Source organism: Schistocerca cancellata, chromosome 4 (assembly GCF_023864275.1).
Source record: "Schistocerca cancellata isolate TAMUIC-IGC-003103 chromosome 4, iqSchCanc2.1, whole genome shotgun sequence".
In the NCBI taxonomy this organism is placed as follows: Eukaryota; Metazoa; Arthropoda; class Insecta; order Orthoptera; family Acrididae; genus Schistocerca; species Schistocerca cancellata.
The window spans coordinates 267534793-267556999 of NC_064629.1; the positions used below are offsets into that span (position 1 = coordinate 267534793).

General features: G+C 49.8%; 1 protein-coding gene across 1 annotated transcript in view; it reads right to left on the reverse strand.

Moving 5' to 3' along the window:
• Positions 1-21868, reverse strand: part of LOC126184087 (tubulin beta chain-like) — a 124016-nt gene extending 102148 nt beyond the window's left edge. Inside the window, exon 1 of the mRNA XM_049926443.1 lies at positions 21812-21868. Coding sequence (XP_049782400.1) covers positions 21812-21868 — 57 coding nt within the window. The remainder of the gene's footprint in view (positions 1-21811) is intronic.
• Positions 21869-22207: the final 339 nt, after the last annotated feature.

Sequence of the window (22207 nt, forward strand, 5' to 3'; positions counted from 1 at the left end):
TAAAACTGTTGAAGGTGCTTGTGAAAGCAGCCCAGCTGGCTTTCTTGCTTTCTTTGATAATACGACGACACTGAGCACGTAATCGTTTATAATTGATACAATTCGCCACTGTAGGGTTGCGTTGAAATGTGCGTAAAGCACGTCGACGAGCACGTAAAGCGTCTCTACATGCTGCGGTCCACCAGGGGACCGGTACGCGACGTGGAGAAGAAGTAGGGTGAGGGATGGAATATTCAGCAGCAGCGAGAATGACTTCCATGAGGTGTGCGACCTGACGATCGCAGCTTGTGAAGGTTTGATCCTGAAAGGTCGCCCTGGAAGAGAAGAGCCCCCAGTCTGCCTTGGAGATGGTCCAACTAGAGGAGCACGGGGAGGGGGTATGCTGCAGGAGATGGATAACACACGGGAAGTGGTCACTCGAATATGTATCAGAAAGTGCATACCACTCAAACCGGCGTGCAAGTTGGGGAGTACATATAGAGAGGTCTAAATGGGAATAGGTGTGAGATGTGTCCGAAAGAAAAGTAGGGGCGCCAGTATTGAGGCAGACAAGAGTGAGCTGGTTGAAAAGGTCTGCTAACAGGGAGCCCCTCGGGCAGGATGCTGGAGAGCCCCAAAGGGGATGGTGGGCATTGAAGTCTCCAGTTAACAAAAATGGTGCAGGTAGCTGAGCAACAAGTTGCATCATGTCTGCCCTGGTAACGGCAGATGACGATGGAGTGTAAACGGTACAAAAGGAAAACGTAAAAGTGGGGAGAGTAATGCGGATGGCAACTGCCTGCAGGCCGGTGTGCAACGTGATGGGATCGTAGTAAATATCATCCCGGACCAGCAACATAACCCCTCCATGAGCTGGGATACCTACCATAGGGGGTAGGTCAAAACGCACAGAGGTGTAGTGTGCCAAGGCAATTTGATCGCACGGGCATAGCTTCGTTTCCTGGAGGGCTACGACGAGCGGACGGTGCAAGCGGAGCAGCTACTTCAAGTCCTCTCGGTTGGAGCGAATGCTGCGAATATTCCAGTGAATAAGTGCCATCGTAAGAAAAGGAAGATGATAGAAGGGGTCACCTCGAAGGCCGCTTAGGGCCTGGCTTCGAGCGAGCACTGCCGCCGCTATCAGTAGGCGGACAGTCATCGTCCATTGGGTCTAGAGGTTCATCGGCCATCTCGGGAGGATGGCCGGGAGGGGGAGCTTCCTCCGCCGGTGAACGGCCAGATGTACGGCTACCAGCGGTGCGGCCAGGCGAAACGGATGACGGCCTGGGACGGCAACCGCTGGGTGGCGCAGGTGAAGAAATGCGCCGTGGCGGAGAAGGAGAACTGTGCTTCCTATGAGCCTTTTTGGAAGGACGTTTGGTGGAAGTACCGGTCGAAGGCTGGGAGGTTGAGGTATGTAGGAAGTCTGCACGGGATGGTTCCTTCTTGAAGGCCCGTGCATCTGACTTCGGGGTCTTCGTCTTAGCAGAAGCTGATGAAGGGGCTGGTGTCTGTGGGGTGGTGGGAGGAAGAGGAGACGTCGACCGCGCGATCTTAGCACTGGCCGAACGGACGACCGTGGTGCTGAAGGTCAGATCGCATGTCTGGGTTGCTACCTCCCTGGTAGTCCGAGGAGAGGCGAGGACAGTACTGTATATCCCCGCTGGGAGCAGCGCGGGCTTCCTACTAGCCAATAGCTTGCGAGCAGCCGAGGTGGACACTTTCTCTTTGACCCGAATTTCTTGGATACAGCGTTCTTCCTTATAGACAGGACAGTCGCGGGAGGATGCGGCATGGTCACCCTGACAGTTCACACAATGAGGAGACGGAGGTGGACAGTCACCCTCATGGGCATCCCTGCCACAAGTGACACATTTAGCCGCATTGGAACAAGACTGTCGAGTGTGACTGAAACGCTGACACTGGTAGCAGCGCGTAGGTGTCGGGACATAGGGGCGAACAGAAATAACCTCGTAGCCCGCCTTGATGCGCGATGGCAGCTTAACACTATCGAAGGTCAAGAAGAGTGTCCGGGTCGGTACAAGGTCATTGTTAACCCTTTTCATGACCCTATGGACAGCCGTCACGCCCTGCTCAGCGAGGAAAGATTGAATCTCCTCGTCAGTCAATCCGTCGAGGGAGCTAGTATAGACTACACCACGAGACGAATTCAAATTTCGGTGGGCCTCCACCCGGACAGGGAACGTGTACAGGAGTGTGGCCTGAAGCAGTTTTTGTGCCTGAAAGGCACTCTCAGTTTCTAGTAATAAGGTACCGTTACGCAACCTGGTACAAGATTTGACAGATCCGGCTATGGTATCTACGCCCTTCTGGATAACGAAAGGGTTGACAGAGGAAAATTCCTTTCCGTCCTCAGATCGAGAAACGACGAGGAACTGTGGGGCAGGCGGTAGTACTTTTGTCACTGGTGGCTGGTCACGTTTCCGTTTTTGGGCAGAAGTCGAGAGAGATATAGTAGAATCCATTGCGGAGGAATCCCCCATGATTGCCAGCGTCTCCGATGGCGCGCTCCTTCCTTGTGGGGACCCTCTCAGAGGGCACTACCGCCTTAGGTGAATGTTTACACCTCAGGTCACACCTCCCGAGAAACAGATGGAGGGACCAATCGGCATGGTCAGAAGGTATCAGCTCAGGCAATCACCCCTCCCCAGGCCTGGCCTTTACCAGGGGGTACGCGCGTGCCTTACATGTCTACCCAGGGCGGGGAATTACGCGTTACCCCATCACCGGCTACGCGTGCGAACGCGTGGGTCAGCCTTCAGGCACGCACAGGGAGGAAGGAAGAAGAGGAAAAAGAAGGGAGAGGGAGAAAGAGGACAGACTGTCTCAAACGCCGAGGCGGAGACCAGAGAAGGCAAGGAGAAGAAGGCAAGGAGAAGAAGGCAATGAGAAGAAGGCAATGAGAAGAAGGCAATGAGAAGAAGGCAATGAGAAGAAGGCAATGAGAAGAAGGCAATGAGAAGAAGGCAATGAGAAGAAGGCAATGAGAAGAAGGCAATGAGAAGAAGGCAATGAGAAGAAGGCAATGAGAAGAAGGCAATGAGAAGAAGGCAATGAGAAGGCAAGGAGGAGAAGGCAATGAGAAGGCAAGGAGGAGAAGGCAATGAGAAGGCAAGGAGGAGAAGGCAATGAGAAGGCAAGGAGGAAAAGGCAATGAGAAGGCAAGGAGGAAAAGGCAATGAGCAGTCAAGGAGAAGAAGGCAATGAGCAGTCAAGGAGAAGAAGGCAATGAGAAGGCAAGGAGAAGTCAAGGGAAAGAGTAAGGAAGACAGTGAGGTGGAGAAGAGCAAAGAAAGGAACCAACTAAAGGAAGGAAGAAACGAGAAGTGAAAAACCAAAAAGATCACAGTTATAGGTCGTGGAACAGTCCGTCTCCGGACGCAGGCGCTAACTACCCCCGTGAGGGGGATGGACTCCTTGTAGTCGCCTCTTACGACAGGCAGGAATACCTCGGGCCTACTCTAATCCCCGGACCCGCAGGGGGGGGGGGGGGCTGGTCCGTTGAGAGCTGTAGTAGATCGCAAAATCGTCCACAAAGTGGGAGCCCGAGACATCAGGAAGGAGACAATCCATAATTGGATTTATGGCGATGGCAAACAGTACAACACTCAGCACGGATCCCTGGGGTACCCCGTTTTCTTGGGAGAAAGTACGGGAGAGAGTAGTGTTCACCTGCACCCTAAAAGTGCGCTCTGCCATAAATTCGTGAAGAATAAGGGGCAACCGGCCTCGAAAGCCCCAAGAGAACAGTGTGCGGAGGATGCCTGTCCTCCAACAGGTATCGTATGCTCTCTCCAGATCAAAAAATATTGCTACCGTTTGGCGTTTCCGGAGAAAATTGTTCATGATAGAAGTGGAGAGAGCAACAAGATGGTCAACTGCAGAACGATGCTTCCGAAATCCGCATTGGGCTGGTGTTAAAAGACTGCGGGATTCCAGCCACCAAGCTAAACGGTAATTCACCATACGCTCCAAAACCTTACAGACACTACTCGTGAGAGAAATGGGGCGATAGCTAGAGGGGAGATGTTTGTCCTTTCCAGGTTTCGGAATAGGAACGACGACAGCTTCCCGCCATCGTCGGGGAAAAGTATTGTCGGTCCAAATTCGATTATAAAGGCGAAGGAGGTAACGCAGACTATGGGTTGATAAATGCAGCAACATTTGGACGTGGATACCATCCGGTCCTGGGCGGAGGAGCGAGAAGAAGAGAGTGCATGATGGAGTTCCCGCATGGAGAAAACAGTATTGTAGCTTTCGCGATTTGGAGAGGAGAAAGCAAGAGGTCGCGCTTCCGCTGCACGTTTCTTCGGGAGAAACGCTGGCGGGTAATTGGAAGAGCTCGAAATCTCAGCAAAGTGCTGACCCAATGAGTTAGAAATTGCGACGGGGTCCACTAATGTACCATGCGGAACAGTGAGCCCAGAGACCGGGGAGAAACTAGGCGCGCCTGAGAACCGTCGAAGCCGACTCCAAACTTCTGAGGAGGGAGTGAAGGTGTTAAATGAGCTAATAAAGAATTTCCAGCTTGCCTTCTTGCTATCGCGGATGACGCGACGGCATCGCGCACGGAGCTGCTTATAGCGGATACAGTTGGCCAAAGTAGGATTGTGACGGAAAATGCGAAGAGCACGTCGCCGCTCACGTATTGCGTCACGGCATGCCTCGTTCCACCAAGGAACTGGGGGGCGCCGGGGCAATTCGGAGGTGCGTGGTATTCAACGTTCCGAAGCTGTAAGAATAACGTCGGTAATATGTGTGACCTCATCGTCGACGCTGGGAAAGCGACGGTCATCGAATGTTGCTACAGACGAAAAAAGCGTCCAATCGGCTTGGGCAAACTTACAGCGTCGCGGGCGCATATATGGCAGTTGAGGCTGCAGTCTAAGGAAACATGGAAAGTGGTTACTCGAGTGTGTACCATCAAGGGCGAACCATTCGAAGCACCGAGCTAGCGGAACAGTACCGACCGCAAGGTCCAAATGAGATAAATTTGTCGTGGAGGCAGACAAAAATGTGGGAACCCCAGTGTTGACGCAAACTAGATCCGCTTGGTGGAAGACGTCTAGCAATAGGGAGCCACGTGGACAAGGATGTGGAGATCCCCAAAGCGGGTGGTGGGCATTGAAGTCCCCAACCAGCAAATAGGGGGGGGGGGGGTGGAAGCTGACCAAGAAGATGAAGGAGATCAGCTCGTGCCATTGGTGTGGATGTTGGGATGTATACAGTACAAAGAGAGAACGTGTATCCAGAAAGGGAAAGACGGACGGCGACAGCTTGGAAGGAACTGTTTAAGGGGATTGGGTGATAGTGGAGAGTATCATGGAGAAGAATCATGAGTCCTCCATGGGCAGGAGTGCCTTCAACAGAGGGGAGGTCGTATCGGACGGACTGAAAATGAGGGAGAACAAAGCGGTCATGGGGATGCAGCTTTGTTTCCTGAAGACAGAAGATGACCAGCGAGTAGGATCGTAAGAGGACCGACAATTCATCCCGATTGGCTCGAATGCCGCGGATATTCCAGTGGATAATGGACATAGGGTGAACAGAAAATAGAGGAATGTGACCAAGGGTGCTGTCAACTCAACGACTGCTCAGAGCTTGCGACCGACAGCATGGAATGGCATTCAGCCGAAGGCAGAAGATCCTGATCCATAGGTTGGTCAGGAGCAGCCCCTGCCACCAGCGATCGGCCGGTTGACCGGCCACCAGCAGTGCGCCTCGGCGACACAGAAGACGGCCGAGGGCGATTTCCGCCAGGTGGTGCTGTAGATGGGACACGCCTTGGCGGAGAAGGTGAGAAACTGGGTTTCTTTGTAGCCTTCTTGGAAGTATGATGTTTAGATGAAGGAGGAACCGATGGCGGTACGTAAAAACTCTTCACGAGTATGCTCTTTTTTCGAAGACTTGGCGTCTGACTTTTGGGCTCGAGATTTAGCAGAACCCGACGAAGGGTGAACCATAGAGTGGGCAGGCGAAAGTGGTGAGGTTGAATGGGCTATCTTTGCGCTGGCCGATCTGACGACCGTGGCACTAAGGGTGAGGTCGCAAGACTGCGTGGCCGCCTCCTTTGTTGGCCGAGGAGAAGCAAGCACAGTGCTGCATTTTCCTGTCTGAGGCACGGTGGGCTTGCGACTGGCGAATAATTTTCGAGCAGCAAAGGTCGACACCTTTTCCTTCACTCTTATTTCCTGGATGAGCTTTTCGTCCTTAAAAACGGGGCAATCTCGAGAGGAAGCAGCGTGGTCACCCATACAGTTGATGCAGTGAGGGGATGGAGGTGGACAAGCACCCTCATGGGCATCCTTGCCACACGTAACACATTTGGCCGGATTGGAACAGGACTGGCTGGTGTGATTGAACCGCTGACACCGATAGCAACGCGTAGGGTTTGGGACGTAAGGGCGAACGGAAATTATCTCATAGCCCGCTTTGATTTTCGATGGGAGTTGAACTTTGTCAAATGTCAAGAAGACAGTGCGGGTTGGAATGATGTTCGTGTCAACCCTTTTCATGACTCTATGAACAGCCGTGACGCCCTGGTCAGACAGGTAGTGCTGAATTTCTTCGTCAGACAAACCATCGAGGGACCGTGTATAAACGACTCCACGCGAGGAATTTAAGGTACGGTGCGGTTCCACCCGGACAGGGAAGGTGTGGAGCAGAGAAGTACGCAGCAATTTTTGTGCCTGGAGGGCACTGACTGTTTCTAACAACAGGGTGCCATTCCGTAATCTGGAACAAGACTTTACAGGACCTGCAATTGCGTCGAGAACTTTCTGAATAATGAAAGAGTTGACCGTGGAGAAGTCGTGACCTTCGTCAGACCGAGAAACTACAAGGAACTGTGGCAACGATGGAAGAACTGTCTGTGGCTACGACTCAGTATACTTACGTTTGTGAGCAGACATAGTGGAAGGTGAGGAAACCATTGCGGAAGAATCCTCCATGATTACCAGCGCCTCCGATGACGCACTCCTCCCTTGTGGGGGCCCTCACTGAGGGCACTCCCGCCTTAGGTGATTGTTCACACCTCAGGTCACACCTCCCGACAAACGAACAGAGGGACCAATCGGCACTTTCGGAAGGTATCAGCTCAGGTAATCACCCCTCCCTGGGCCTGGCCGTTACCAGGGGGTACGTATGTGTCCTACCTGTCTACCCGGGGTGGGGAATTACGCGTTACCCCGTCACCGGCTACGCATGGAAGTGCGTGGGTCGGCCTTCAGACACGCCGCAGCGGAGAAAAGTGCAGATAGAAGCGGGAAGGAAAAGAGAAGGACAGAGGAAGGACGAAGACTTGCAAGTATAGAAAGCAAGGAATTTGTAGTAGTTTAGAGCGTCCGTCTCCGGACGTAGGCACAAACCATACTCCCAGAGGGGGAGAAAGGGAAGGAAAGAGCCAGAGGTGAGGGGGGGGGGCGAAGATGGGGGAGGGGGAAGGATGAGGAAAGGGAAGGTATGCAGCCCGGAAAGGAAGGAGGGCCACATTAGCTCGGGGTCCCGTGCTCGCTACGCATGTATCCACAAAAGAGTTGTGGACCCCCTGGGGGGGAAAGGAATCTGTGGTTGCGCGATGGGTACCTGCCAAAGGGGAAGGCAGTCGCCCCGACAACCGCTCTTAAACATTGGAAGTGGAAGAGTATTATATGTTAGGATAAAATCCACTCTCCCTCAGGAAATGCAACACTTTGGCAGTGGTTGCACGGCATCCATAAGCACCTTAGGTAGTGAGATAGGCAAGCTGAGACCATGCCGCAGATCAGCCAGAATGGTGCACTTCAACAAGAACATGCGCTATCGTCAGTATGCTACCGCAGCTGCAGTGAGGACCACCATCCTGACACAGAAGGAACTTGTGGGTCAGTCGTATGGTCAATGTGTAGTCGGCACGACACAATGGCATCTTTCCGAGAGCCTTACTGGAGCCTTCAATCGCTCTCAACTTGTTTTGGGTCGTAGCAGCCTGCCATTCCAATTCCCAGAGCCTCAAATTATTGCCTTGGAGTTGTAATCTGACGTCTGGGCCTGATATCCCGATGTCCAGCTGATCTCCTGCAGCTGCGTATTTAGATAGACGATCGGCGAGTTCATTTGCTGGAATGCCTATGTGACTGCGTCCAGATGCAGCTCACCATCTGTCCAGAGCCGTAGATGTCAGGCAGTAGCTTCCAGATGTTTGTGACCAAATGATTTATGGGATAGCACATGGTTATGCCTTTTAAGTAACTCATGGAATCACTGCAGATCAGAAATATCGTCGTGACGTGGCATTGTACATACTGGAAAGCCAGAGATACGGCAATCAACTTCACAGCGTACACACTGCAGGCACTCAGCATAGTGTTTTTCTCTTGTCTACCTGCATGTGCAAAAGTAACTGACTGTTGTTAACTTTCGATCCATTTGTGTAAATGCATACCGAATTAAAATAGTGAAGGATTGAAAGAAACTTGTCTGAGAAGGGTAGAATTAACATCCTTCTTGGGGCAACAAGAGGTCCATCCCTATCGCAGGAGACTGTACGGCCCATGGGGGGTGTCTAGAGGGAACTGTAGGAACACAGACTAACAGAGGCTAACAGACGCTGTAGGAGGTTCTTCAGTGGGAAACTGAGTCTGATCCCAGTTGGTCTTTCCAGTTTTGGCCTATGCACAAACAGTCTGAACAGCAGATTGTGGAACAGTTGTTTTGTTTTGCTTTAGAGCGCAAAAACAACTGCGCCCGCGGGTCATTCACTAAAACGGCTCATAAATCAGATGGTAAACCCGAGCTGTAATGTAAATTGTTAAAAAGGGCATTCAAGAGAAAGCGGCGGATAGTTAAAATTTAGGCGCTATATTCACAAAGTGGTGGGGTAGCGCCACTTAGCAAATGACGATAGCTAGAAAGGCAGTTCCCAATACACAGCCGAGTTAAAATCTCCTCCCAGAGGGAGGGCCGAGAGGTGGTCGTCCAAAGCGCTTGGAGAGGCTTAATAAGCTTATTCCCGTGAAGAGAGGACCATTGGCGATGCCAGAGGGACTCCACCTCCTGACAACAACGCAGATAACATCGGAGAGAATATAGGTACTCGCGGGCTGAGGTACAAGGACCGCAGCCTTGGTAGCTACATCAGCAGCGTCGTTTCCTGGCAGACCGACATGACCAGGGACCCACAGAAACGTGACACTGGCTCCACAACAGTGAGCAAGTGACAGGTTTCCTGTACCTGCTGCACTAAGGGATGAGCAGTGTACAGTGCACATAGCCTTTGGAGGGCACTGAGTGAGTCACAATTGAAAAGGCTGTGTCGCCAGATGTACTGCGTGGCCTGATACAAGGCAAAGAGCTCGGCTGTAAATACTGAGGAGTGTGCCGGAAGCTGATATCGAAAGACACAGGTGCCAATGACGAAGGTACACCCGACCCCATGGCCAGTGCGAGAGCCATCAGTGTAGACAAGAGTACTATGGCGAAGTTTCATGTGAAGGTCATGAAATTGGAGGCGATAGATCGAGGCTGCCGTAGCGTCCTTAGGAAGCGAATGAAGGCCAAGGTTAACAGGGGGCCAATTCACGAAGCCAAGGTGGTGAAGGGTTCACACCCACCGGGAAAGGTGCAGGTAGCGTGACGTTAAACCGCCGTAGCAAGTGCCGAAAGTGGAATCCAGGAGGGAACAGATAAAAACGACAAGCCCCATAGTGATGGTCAAAGGAATCATCAAAGGAGGCATAGGACGAGTGGCCATGCATGGCAGACCAACGGTACGCATACCAGCTGAGGAGGAAGTTCCAGCAATGTGGTATGAAACTTCCTGGCAGATTAAAACTGTGTGCCGGACAAAGACTCGAGCTCGGGACCTTTGCCTTTCGCGGGCAAGTGCCCTACCAACTGAGCTACTCAAGCACGACTCACGACCCATCCTCACAGCTATTCTGCCAGTTCCTTGTCTCCTACCTTCCAAACTTTACAGAAGCTCGCCTGCGAACCTGGCAGAAGTAAAGCTGTGAGGACGGGGCGTGAGCCATGCTTGGGTAGCTCAGTTGGTAGAGCACTTGCCCGCGAAAGGCAAAGGTCCCGAGTTAGAGTCTCGGTCCAGCACACAGTTTTAATATGTCAGGAAGTTTCATATCAGCGCACAATCCGCTGCAGAGTGAAAATCTCATTCGGGACAGTGGTAGTTCAGCAGCTTCAGCATACGGACTCTCAACTGGGCTGGTGTAGAAGGCGCCCATGGCCAAATGTATGCCATGATGGTGGATGGTGTTGAGACGGGCTAAGAGGGATGGGCGTACAGATGCATAAACAAAGCACCCATAGTCTAGTTTCGAACGGACAAAGGACTGGCACAAACAGTGTAGGATGGTTCGATCGGCACCCCAGGAAGTAACATTGAGAACACGTAGGGCATTGAGAAACCATGTAAAGCGGGCTGCCAGGTAAGACACATGGGAGGACCAAGAGCTTCCTATCGAGCACGAGACCCAGGAATTTAGTAGTTTCAAGGAATGGAAGGGCAAGGCGCCCAAGATGTAGTGATGGTGGGAGAAACCATTTGCGCTGCCAGTAATTCATACAGACTATTTTGTCAGTGGAAAAGCGAAACCCATTGTCGATGCTCCAGGGGTAAAGACGATCAAGACAGCGCTGAAGACGCCACTCAGAGAGAGAGGTCCATGGAGAACTGCAATAGATGGCAAAATCGTCAACAAAATGGGAGCCAGAGATGCCCAGTGGGAGAAAGGCCATTATAGGGTTAATAGTAATAGCAAAGAGGTCGACACTCAGGGCAGAACCCTGAGGCACACTGTTTTCCTGGATAAATGTGTCCAACAAGGCAGAACCCACTCGCACCCTGAAATCTCGCTCTTGTAAAAATGCCTGAAGAAAACATGGCAGGTGCCCACGGAAACCCCACGTGTAAAGAGTATGGAGGATACCAGTACTTCAGCAGGTGTCATAGGCCTTCTCCAAATGGAAAAACACGGCCGGTGTCTGATTTCCGCAGAAAGCCATTCATGACACAGGTGGACAGAGTAACTAGATGGTCAACTGCCAAACGTCGTGCTCGAAATCCACACTGTACATTCGTCAGTAAATTGCGAGACTCTAGCAAAATTACCAGCCAGGGATGAATCGTACGTTCCATCACCTTGCAAACGCAGCTGGTAAGAGAGATGGGGCGGTAGCTAGAAGGAAGATTTTTGTCCTAGCTGGGCTTAGGTATGGGTACGACGGTGGCTTCAGGCCAGCGTCTGGAAAATGTGCCCTCTAACCAGACGCAGTTGTATGTGTTAAGCAGAAATTGCTTCCCTGCAAGAGAAAGGTGCTACACATCTGAATGCGGATGGCGTCTGGCCCTGGGGCAGAGGATCAGGATAAACAGAGCATGATCTGGCCCCCTCATCGTAAAGGCGGCATTGAAGTACTCACGATTCGTAGAAGAGAAGGGTACCGCCCAAGCCAGCTCCTCTTCGTTTCCAATGGAGGAAGGCAGGGTGATAATGGGAAGAGCTCGAAACTTCGGCAAAATGGTGGACCAAGGTGTTGGAGACAGGAAGAGGGTCCAAGATAACATCGTCTGCTACTGTCAGGCCGGAAATTGGGGAATGGATCTTTGCGCCAGCGAGCTGTTGGAGGTTGGCCCACACGACAGAGGAAGTGGTGGAACTGTTAAAAGAACTAGTGAATGAAATCCAGCTATCTCGTTTCCTAACCCGAAGGATGCGACGACACTTTGCACGCATCTGTTTACAATGAATGCAGTTTTCCATCATAGGATGACGGTGAAAAACGTGGAGAGCTCGTCTCCACGCGCGAATTGCATCGCGGCATGCCCAAGCCCACCAAGGGACTGGAACACGACATGGTATAGGGGAAGTGCGAGGAATGGAAAGTTCTGCAGCAGTAAAGATAACATTCGTGAGATAATCCACCTGGTCATCACAACTGGGGAAATCTTGTTCTTCGGAGGTCGCCAGGGAGTAGTAAAGCTGCCAGTCAGCCTTAGTAAGCTACCATTGGGGGGTGCATGTGGATAGGGTAGGAGTCAGCAAACAGAGAGAACACAGGAAATGGTCGCTCGAGGAAGTGTCAGAACGGACCACTCAAGACGATAGGAAAAATGGGCAGTGAAGAAGAATATGTCAAAATGAGAATAGGTGTGCGAGGAGTCAAAGTAAAGTGGGTGCTCCAGTGTTAAGGCAGAAGAGGATGAGTTAGTTAAGGTGGTCAGCAAAGAGGGCACCTCTGACAGGTCCTGAGAGAATCCCAGAGTGGATAATGCGCATTAGTCACCGAGTAGCAAAAACGGGGGATGTAGCTGCCAAATAAGCTGAAGGAAGTCTGTCCTGGTGACATCGAAGGACGAAGGTACATAAATGGTTCAAAGGAGAAAGGCAGGCAGGGAAGGAAAAAGGCGAACTGCAGCAGCTTGAAGACAGGTAGTCAGGGAGATGGGTTGACTATGAATGTCATTCCATAAGAGCAGCATGACACCCCCATAGGACTGAATGCCGACCTCAAGGGGAAGGTCAAAACGAATCGGTAACTAATGTGAAAGCTCAAAGTGGTTGTGAGGGCGAAATTTCGTTTCCTGATAGAGTACAAGGGAATGCTGCGATGCTAAAAGCAGCCGTTAATCCTCTGTGGGACCAAAGGCCGTGGACGTTCCATTGGAGGACATTCATGAGGAGGAAGAGATGGAGGCGTGTAAACTCGGTGGTTGCCGAGTGATAGCCGGTGTGGAGTCGCTACTACAGGGCACAGGAGCAGGAGGATCCTGCTCCACGAGGTCCACAGAAGCATCGGCTTGCTCGTGCCGTCGGTCTGTAGAGTCAAATGCTGTAAAACGGTTGGTGGTGCGCACCGACGAGACAGAGGGTGGCTGGGTTAAGTACCACGTGGCGACACCATCGAACAGAATCTTCAAGTTGGTGAAGGGGAAGACTGTTTCCCTTTGGCAGACTTCTTCGAGCCTTTCTGGTTAGAGGAAGTCTCGAGCGTTTGGCTGGAGGGACGGAGGAAGTCGTCATGGGAGTACTACTTCTGTCTTTTCCTGCCTACTGATTGTGTAGTTGGCCGCTTCGCCACTTGAGGCGAGAGTTTGACCGTTTTTTGCACAGCAGGACGGGGGGATGGCGATGCTACCTTGACACTGGGCGACTTCACAACCTCAGAGCCGAATTTCAGGTCGCATGTTTGCGTGGCCATGTCCTTCATGGATCGAGGGTAAGAAGAACAGAACTGTAGGTGCCAGACGGGAGAACACAGGGTTTGCGACAAGCCAGTAACTTGCGATCTACTAGGTCAGGCACTTTTTCCATTACCTGAACCTCTTTGACAACCCACTCATCTAGGTACATGGGACAATCCAGACGAGGCGGCATGGCCGCCATTCAGTTGATACAGTGGGGAAGAGGAGGTGGACAATCGTCCGTGTGTGTATCCCTGCCGCAGGTTACACATTTGGCTGGTGTCAACAAGATATTCTAGTGTGGTTAAAACGATGACACTGACAGCAGCACATCGGGTTCTGAATGTATGGCCGGACTGTGATAATTTCATAGCCTGCTTTCATCTTTGACGGCAGCACCACTCTATCAAAGGTGAGGAAAAGAGTATGCGTGGGCTCTAAGGAATAATCTACCTTTTTCATTACACAATGGATGGCGATGACACCCTGACCAGAGAGTTAAGACTGTGTTTCGGCCTCGGTTAGACCGTCGAACAGCCTGTGTTAATTACACCACAGGAAGAATTCAAAGCTTTGTTGGCCTTGACATCAACAGGGTAGCTGTGGAGAAGCGAGGCAGCAAGCAGAAGTTGTGTTTGAGAATCAGAAGCAGTCTCAAAAAGCAAAGTGCCAGTTTGTAAACGAGATCAGGATTACACAGGGCCAGCAATTGCATCAACACCTTCCTCAATAATAAACGGATTGACCGTGGTGAAGGACTGACCGGAACTGTAGTGCAGCAGGAAGGGTCTTCGAATCAATAGCTTCATTACGTTTACGTTTTGTAGACGTTGATTGGGAAGATGAGTGACTCATTGCAAGAATATCCCCATGGTTGGCAGCGTCTCTGATGGTGCGCTCCTTCCAACTGGGGGCTCCCTCCACAAGGGGGAGCACCCGTCTTAGATGATTGTTTACACCTCAGGTCACACCTCCCGAACATCTGACACAGCGACTAATCTGCAATTTGGGAAGGTTGCAGCTCAGGCAATTACCCCTCCCTGTGCCTGGCCTGTACCAGGCGGTACATGTGAACCCTACCTGTCTACCTGGGGCTTTGAATTACACGTTACCTAGTCATCCGTTACGTGTCAGACCCGTGGGCCAGCCTTCAGAAACGCACAGGGAGGAAAGAGAAAAAAAGAGCATTCTCTAACGCTGAAGCGGAGGAACGAGAGAAGGGAAACAAAGATAGGAAAAGGGAGCCAAAAATAAAGGTGAGACTGTTCGTACACCAGCGACAGAATGCAGAACACTGTAGAGAATTCCCCAGACATATTTCCCAAGGGAGGGGAAAAAGAATAGCAGGACGACAGACACGCTGTATGGGAGGGAAAAATGTTGCAAAGGCTGAGGCCCCGCGGTAGCCAAGTACGAACCCGCTGAAGAGTGACGAGTCTCCTGTGGGGATTGTGGAACAGTGTTGAGTGACATGGGTGGGTAGGCATCTCACAGACCGTGACTGTGTAACTTGCCAGAAGCTACTGTCTCCTAACCCATTGTGATGTGATACCGGCTTCCACAGGGCTCGTATGGAACTCCAACCGCTAGTCAGCGTGGTTAACAGCCTCCAGCAAGCTCAGTACCGACAATCCTGCCGACCCACAGGCAACGCATCCGTAGTCCAAGCAGGATAAATAAGTGCTTTGTAAAACCTCAGAAGAACTGTACAGTCCGCGCCCTATGAGGATTGGCTAAGAAAACGGAGAGCATTCAGCTTCTTAATGCAAGTTAAGCTGGCTGACATGCGAGGGCCAAGTTAGCGTGTAGTCGAAATGCCTACGAATTGGCAAAAGTTAACCATTTCTAGTAACTGGTCACCAAAATAAATTTATGGGTGTGGGTGCACAATTTGGAGTCAACAAAAATGCATAACTAGTGATTGTGCAGGGGAATATTGGTGGTTGTGTTTCAGGACCCAGTCATGGACTCTCCAGACAGCCCCCTGAAGCTGGCGCTCAGTGGTGCACAGTGACGCAGAGGCATAGCGCAGGCAGAGATCCATGTACAGTGACAGAGGAACTGCGGGGCCCACTGCATTTACAATACCACTGATGGCGATAGCAAACATCGTTACGTTCAGAACCGATCCCTGAGGGACTCCAGTTTCCTGCACATAGAGGTTGCTAACAGTATTTGGAAAAAAAAAGATAGGAAATTCTGCATAAAAATGGGTAAACTGGCCCATAAACTCCACTAATGCAGTGTGATGTCGCCCAGGTGGTATAGTATGCCTTCTGTAGGTCAAAGAACACAGCTATCAGATATCGGCGATACGCGAAAGCATTGCCGATTCCAAACGAACCAGGTGATTTATGGTGGACCAGAAACGCTTTGGAATCGGTATATGCCCTCAGACTTCAAGGCACCAACAATGATGGCCCCTGACAATTTGTTTGAATAGCTTACACAGCCCATTCGCTAACGAGAATGGTCGGTAATTAGTTAAAATATGTGGGTACTTACCCAGTTTCGGGACAGGAATAACAATACTTTACCGTAAATGGGAGGGAAATATTTCTTTCTGCCAATTGCAATTAAAAAGACATAGGATATATTTCATGCTGACGGCATGAAGATGTTTGAGCATTTAGCTGTCAATTTTGTTGCGTCCAGGTCCCATATTGCCACACACTGCCAAAGCACTGCGAAGCTCCCGTTCACTAAAACGGACATTGTATAATAGAGAGCCATGTGCATGGAAAGATAGCGGGCGGCACACAGTAAGGTGTTTCAGGGCCAGGAAATGAGGATGGTAATTACTGAAAGCGGAAACTTCATCAAAGTGTGCTACAAAACATTCGGCAAGTACACTCCTGGAAATTGAAATAAGAACACCGGGAATTCATTTTCCCAGGAAGGGGAAACTTTATTGACACATTCCTGGGGTCAGATACATCACATGATCACACTGACAGAACCAGAGGCACATAGACACAGGCAACAGAGCATGCACAATGTCGGCACTAGTACAGTGTATATCCACCTTTCGCAGCAATGCAGGCTGCTATTCTCTCATGGAGACGATCGTAGAGATGCTGGATGTAGTCCTGTGGAACGGCTTGCCATGCCATTTCCACCTGGCGCCTCAGTTGGACCAGCGTTCGTGCTGGACGTGCAGACCGCGTGAGACGACGCTTCATCCAGTCCCAAACATGCTCAATGGGGGACAGATCCGGAGATCTTGCTGGTCAGGGTAGTTGACTTACACCTTCTAGAGCACGTTGGGTGGCACGGGATACATGCGGACGTGCATTGTCCTGTTGGAACAGCAAGTTCCCTTGCCGGTCTAGGAATGGTAGAACGATGGGTTTGATGACGGTTTGGATGTACCGTGCACTATTCAGTATCCCCTCGACGATCACCAGTGGTGTACAGCCAGTGTAGGAGATCGCTCCCCACACCATGATGCCGGGTGTTGGCCCTGTGTGCCTCGGTCGTATGCAGTCCTGATTGTGGCGCTCACCTGCGCGGCGCCAAACACGCATACGACCATCATTGGCACCAAGGCAAAAGCGACTCTCATCGCTGAAGACGACACGTCTCCATTCGTCCCTCCATTCACGCCTGTCGCGACACCACTGGAGGCGGGCTGCACGATGTTGGGGCGTGAGCGGAAGACGGCCTAACGGTGTGCGGGACCGTAGCCCAGCTTCATGGTGACGGTTGCGAATGGTCCTCGCCGATACCCCAGGAGCAACAGTGTCCCTAATTTGCTGGGAAGTGGCGGTGCGGTCCCCTACGGCACTGCGTAGGATCCTACGGTCTTGGCGTGCATCCGTGCGTCGCTGCGGTCCGGTCCCAGGTCGACGGGCACGTGCACCTTCCGCCGACCACTGGCGACAACATCGATGTACTGTGGAGACCTCACGCCCCACGTGTTGAGCAATTCGGCGGTACGTCCACCCGGCCTCCCGCATGCCCACTATACGCCCTCGCTCAAAGTCCGTCAACTGCACATACGGTTCACGTCCACGCTGTCGCGGCATGCTACCAGTGTTAAAGACTGCGATGGAGCTCCGTATGCCACGGCAAACTGGCTGACACTGACGGCGGCGGTGCACAAATGCTGCGCAGCTAGCGCCATTCGACGGCCAACACCGCGGTTCCTGGTGTGTCCGCTGTGCCGTGCGTGTGATCATTGCTTGTACAGCCCTCTCGCAGTGTCCGGAGCAAGTATGGTGGGTCTGACACACCGGTGTCAATGTGTTCTTTTTTCCATTTCCAGGAGTGTACCACGGGATCAGTGCAGATGTTACCACTGACAAGGGTGCCAGGAACTGCCATGGGTGATGGATAGCCCCAAGTGCGGCGGAGCTTAGTTCATACTTGGGACGATGGGGTGCAGGATCACATAATCGAGGCATATTGCTCCCGACACGACAGCTCCCTTTTCCTTATTAAAAACCGCATTTCGCACGCAGTCTCTTGAATGTTGTTAAACCATTCATAGAGGGATTGCGCATGTGTTGTTAAAGCGGTGTCCCCTGATAGCTGTGGCTGTATCTTGAGACCACCATTGCACCGGTGGCCGTCGGGATGAGCTGGAGAAGTATATCGCTGCTGCTGTAGCATGATTAGTAGTATCAATAGTATCCTGTACCAATTTGTCGATATTCATCACACGACAAGCTACAAAAGTGGCTGCAGAGGAGAAAGCCTGCCAATCAGCTTTCCTAAGCGACCAACGTGGAACATGTTCTAGATGTCCGAGCGGAAAATGAGAGAACAATAAAATGGTCGCTGTCACAAAGATCGCCATGGGCGTGCCACTGAACCAGGGGTAAGATACTCGGGCTGCAAACTGCGAGATCAATAGCTGAAAACGTTCTGTGGGCCACACTGAAATGGGTTGCAGCTGCAGTGTTGAGTAGGCGGACGTCCAATTCTTAAAGGTGGTGTTCTAGTACTCTGTGAGAGAGAGCGTCGCTAGCCCACTGGGGATCATGGGCATTAAAGTCCCCCAACAAGAGGAAGGGGACAGGGAGCTGTGCCAGTAACAGTTCATGATAATGGAAACTTATATCTGGGGATAGATAAACATTACATATTGTCATCCGAACTGACAGACACTAACGACTGCGTCTTTTAGTGCAGTGGTAAGGGGGCACTGCTTACTGAAAATATCAGAGCATATGAAGGTACTGACCCCACTGGCCGCTCTTTCGACATTAACCTGGAAGAGCTGACAGGATAAAAAGTCACGGATAAAAATATTTCTCGTTTTGGCGACATCTAGCCAGTGAACACTGTCCACTCCGCACACATGGCCGACGGCCCACATGCCTTTCTACTTCACCCTGTTTAATACGTCAAATATCAACAGAATATTTTCACTTTTACTTCTAGCACGACATGCAGTATATTCCCAGCAGTGAAAATATTACTTCGCGGAAAATTAATCTATATCTCCACGTCTGAGAACTAAAAAATGTGTGGTGTTTTCAGTCCTGAAACCTGTTTGATGCAACTCTCCATGCTACTCTATCCTGTGCTAGCTGCTTCATCTCCCAGTACTTACTGCAACCTACATCCTTCTGAATCTGCTTAGTGTATTCATCTCTTGGTCTCCCTCTACGATTTTTACCCTCCACGCTGCCCTCCAATGCTAAATTTGTGATCCCCTGATGCCTCGGAACATATCCTACCAACCGATCCCTTCTGGTCAAGTTGTGCCACAAATTCCTCTTCTCGCCAATTCTATTCAATACCTCCTCATTAGTTATGTGATCTACCCATCTAATCTTCAGCATTCTTCTGTAGCACCACATTTCGAAAGCTATTCTCTTATTGTCCAAACTATTTATCGTCCATGCACTTCCATACATGGCTACACTCCAAATACTTTCAGAATCGACTTCCTGACGCTTAAATCTATACTCTATGTTAAATTTCTCTTCTTTAGAAACGCTTTCCTTGCCATTGCCAGTCTACATTTTATATCCTCTCTACTTCGACCATCATCAGTTATTTTGCTCCCCAAATAGCAAAACTCCTTTATTACTTTAAGTGTCTCATTTCCTAATCTAATTCCCTCAGCATCACCCGACTTAAGACTAGTTTCCATTAGCCTCGTTTTGCTTTTGTTGATGTTCATCTTATATCCTCCTTTAAAGACACTGTCCATTCCGTTAAACTGCTCTTCCAAGCGCTTTGCTGTCCCCGACAGAATTACAATGTCATCGGCAAACCTCAAAGCTTTTATTTCTTCTCCATGGGTTTTAATACCTACGCCGAATTTTTGTTTTGTTTCCTTTACTGCTTGCTCAATATACAGATTGAATAACATCGGGGATAGGCTACAACCCTGTCTTACTCCCTTCCCAACCACTGCTTCCCTTTCATGCCTCTCGACTCTTAAAACTGCCATCTGGTTTCTGTACAAATTGTAAATAACCTTTCGCTCCCTGTATTTTACCCCTGCCACCTTTAGAATTTGAAAGAGAGTATTCCAGTCAACATTGTCAAAAGCTTTCTCTAAATCTAGAAATGCTAGAAACATAGGTTTCCCTTTCCTTAATCTTTCTTCTAAGGTAAGTCGTAAGGTCAGTATTGCCTCGCGTGTTCCAATATTTCTACGGAATCCAAACTGATTTTCCCCGAGGTCGGCTTCTACCAGTTTTTCCATTCGTCTGAAAAGAGTTCGCGTTCTATTTTGCAGCTGTGACTTATTAAACTGATAGTTCGGTAATTTTCACATCTGTCAACACCTGCTTTCCTGGGGAAAGAAAAATTCTGAGGTTCGTTTCTAAATTAGGCCGACAAGGTGGAGAAACTCCACTGAGTGGAAAACAGTAAAGCTTTTCGATGAACGTCCTAATTATTACTCGGGAACCAGTATTCTAAACTGTCCGGTTACCTAGGACCGTTACTTTTACATCGGCTCATACCCATGTCAGGATGGGTAGTTTACTCACAGATCTATTGAGGCATGATTAAGCTAGGTAATGGAGACAAATTTCAGCAACGTACTTCCTGTTACTTTCTTGTGTTCACACTACAAACTTTTGATGTCATTTAGCGAAACCTATCTCCAAAAATTTTCAATGAAGCTTAATTAATCCATTAGATCATTTAATAGTTTCGATTAAACATTTCGTTTTACTCAGTTTCGGGTCTGAGCCGGTGAATGAAACAGCTGTGATCGCAGGCGAAAGGGTATTTTCTGCTGCGGAACGAGGCTTGCCAGAAAATTTTCGCAATCCACTAGCCCTTCCTGCTGGTAATCCTACAGAGTACAAACACACAAAAAAAGTTTAATTACTGCTGAAGGCTAATTACGAAAACTTTGATGGAAATTTTAACTATTTATAGTTATGTAAATGGAGTGTCAAAAAGTTAATCTCTTCAGGTCCTAGCCCTTTCAAGTATTAAGAGCTGCAGTGGTGTGATATTTACGTATGAAAAACTGCTTCCTTCACCTCACGTACTATATTCGAGACAGTTCGATGACAAGACAGTAGGAAAGCAAATGCGCTGCCGAAAGGACCATGCTTGCTCAACAAACTAAGAATTTTTGAAAAACTACCGGTATCAAATGTTTTGCCAAATAATTTAAATGTAAGAAATAAAACAGGTTAGATACACATTTGACGACCCTCTCTAATGTCGCTCAGCATTATGTATAGCAATTGAGGAGCCGATTGATAGTTTAAAGGTACGCATCTGACCTTAGAATTTGAATACTTTATATTTGGTGTTCTGTGTGGACCGCGAAACCTTTTGTTATGTGGCCTTAACAGTTCTATCATCTGTGCCCGAAGGTGTAAGAGTTGCAACGATCCTTCGGTTTAAAATATGAGAGAGTCATTCAGATACCAGGAGAGGGATTGGGCATTCTCAATCTGCACCTCATTTGTTGTGCATAAATTCGAGCATTATTGATTTTTATTTCTTACTTTTAAACAAATCATACACAAAGCATTTGACCTTTTTTCTTTAACAAGTGTGGTTTTTCGCTAATATGATACAGCGACTATTTACTATATTACTTGTCACTCTTGGAAACCTTGCACTGGTTACAAACATCTTTACACTTCCAATTATCAGAGCTTCGACATTAGCTGCTTCCACGAGAATCTAAAAAGTAGGTGGAAATTATTTGACTCCATTACACAGGTCGGTAGCAAAAAAGACTTTTCAAACCCTTAGTACTGAGATATTGGTATACATTATTTGTACGTAGTATATCTGAAAGCGGGATGCCAACGAACAACGTTTACTAAACACAGTAGCACTGAAATTTACATCGTCCGATGTACAGAATGAGCAAATGCAGTAATGTTCGTTTCGTCGACAGGTTTTAGCTAAAATTTAACCAACTGTCTTCCATACTGCTACAGCAAATAGTATGAACACGAACTCGCAGCTCAGTAACTTTCAGCCCCCCCCCCCCCCCCCTCCAGAGAGAACACTGGAAACCCTGACCTGGCATGCAATTTAAGGTAGATGCCAACTATGACGCTAAATTCTCCACAAAAGGTTTCCAAAATCCAGTATGTACTGAGGAACCGAGGAATGTACTACAACCTCACCACGTATTTCTCCCATAGTGACCGCGAAGAAAAATTCAGACGTAATTCTGAGCCGGCTTACCTTGCTGCCAATTTGATTTCCACACTGACCACACTGTATGTGCAGAATTTCCCGCATACTTATTTGGCTGCGTAAACAAACACTTCCAGGTTTAGTTCCTATTGAGGCGATGCCGGAAACCAATTGCTGGCTGAAGACACGCCGGCTAAACTGCTGAGGGATGGCAAAGCTCTGATCGGCTCATGCACATCCACCGACGGACAAATTGGATGTGTGTAGGTGTTCTGACCGACCGACAAACTTTCCTGTTGTCGGGATGTCGGGCAGGAAGGACCACCAGATAGCCGACCGCCCCCCGCGACCTTTCCGAGCACTCCACTCCACCCAACAAACTGTACAGTGTGTACCGCTGTAGTGCCAACTGCCCGACAAAATCTTACTTTTGACAATGCTTGT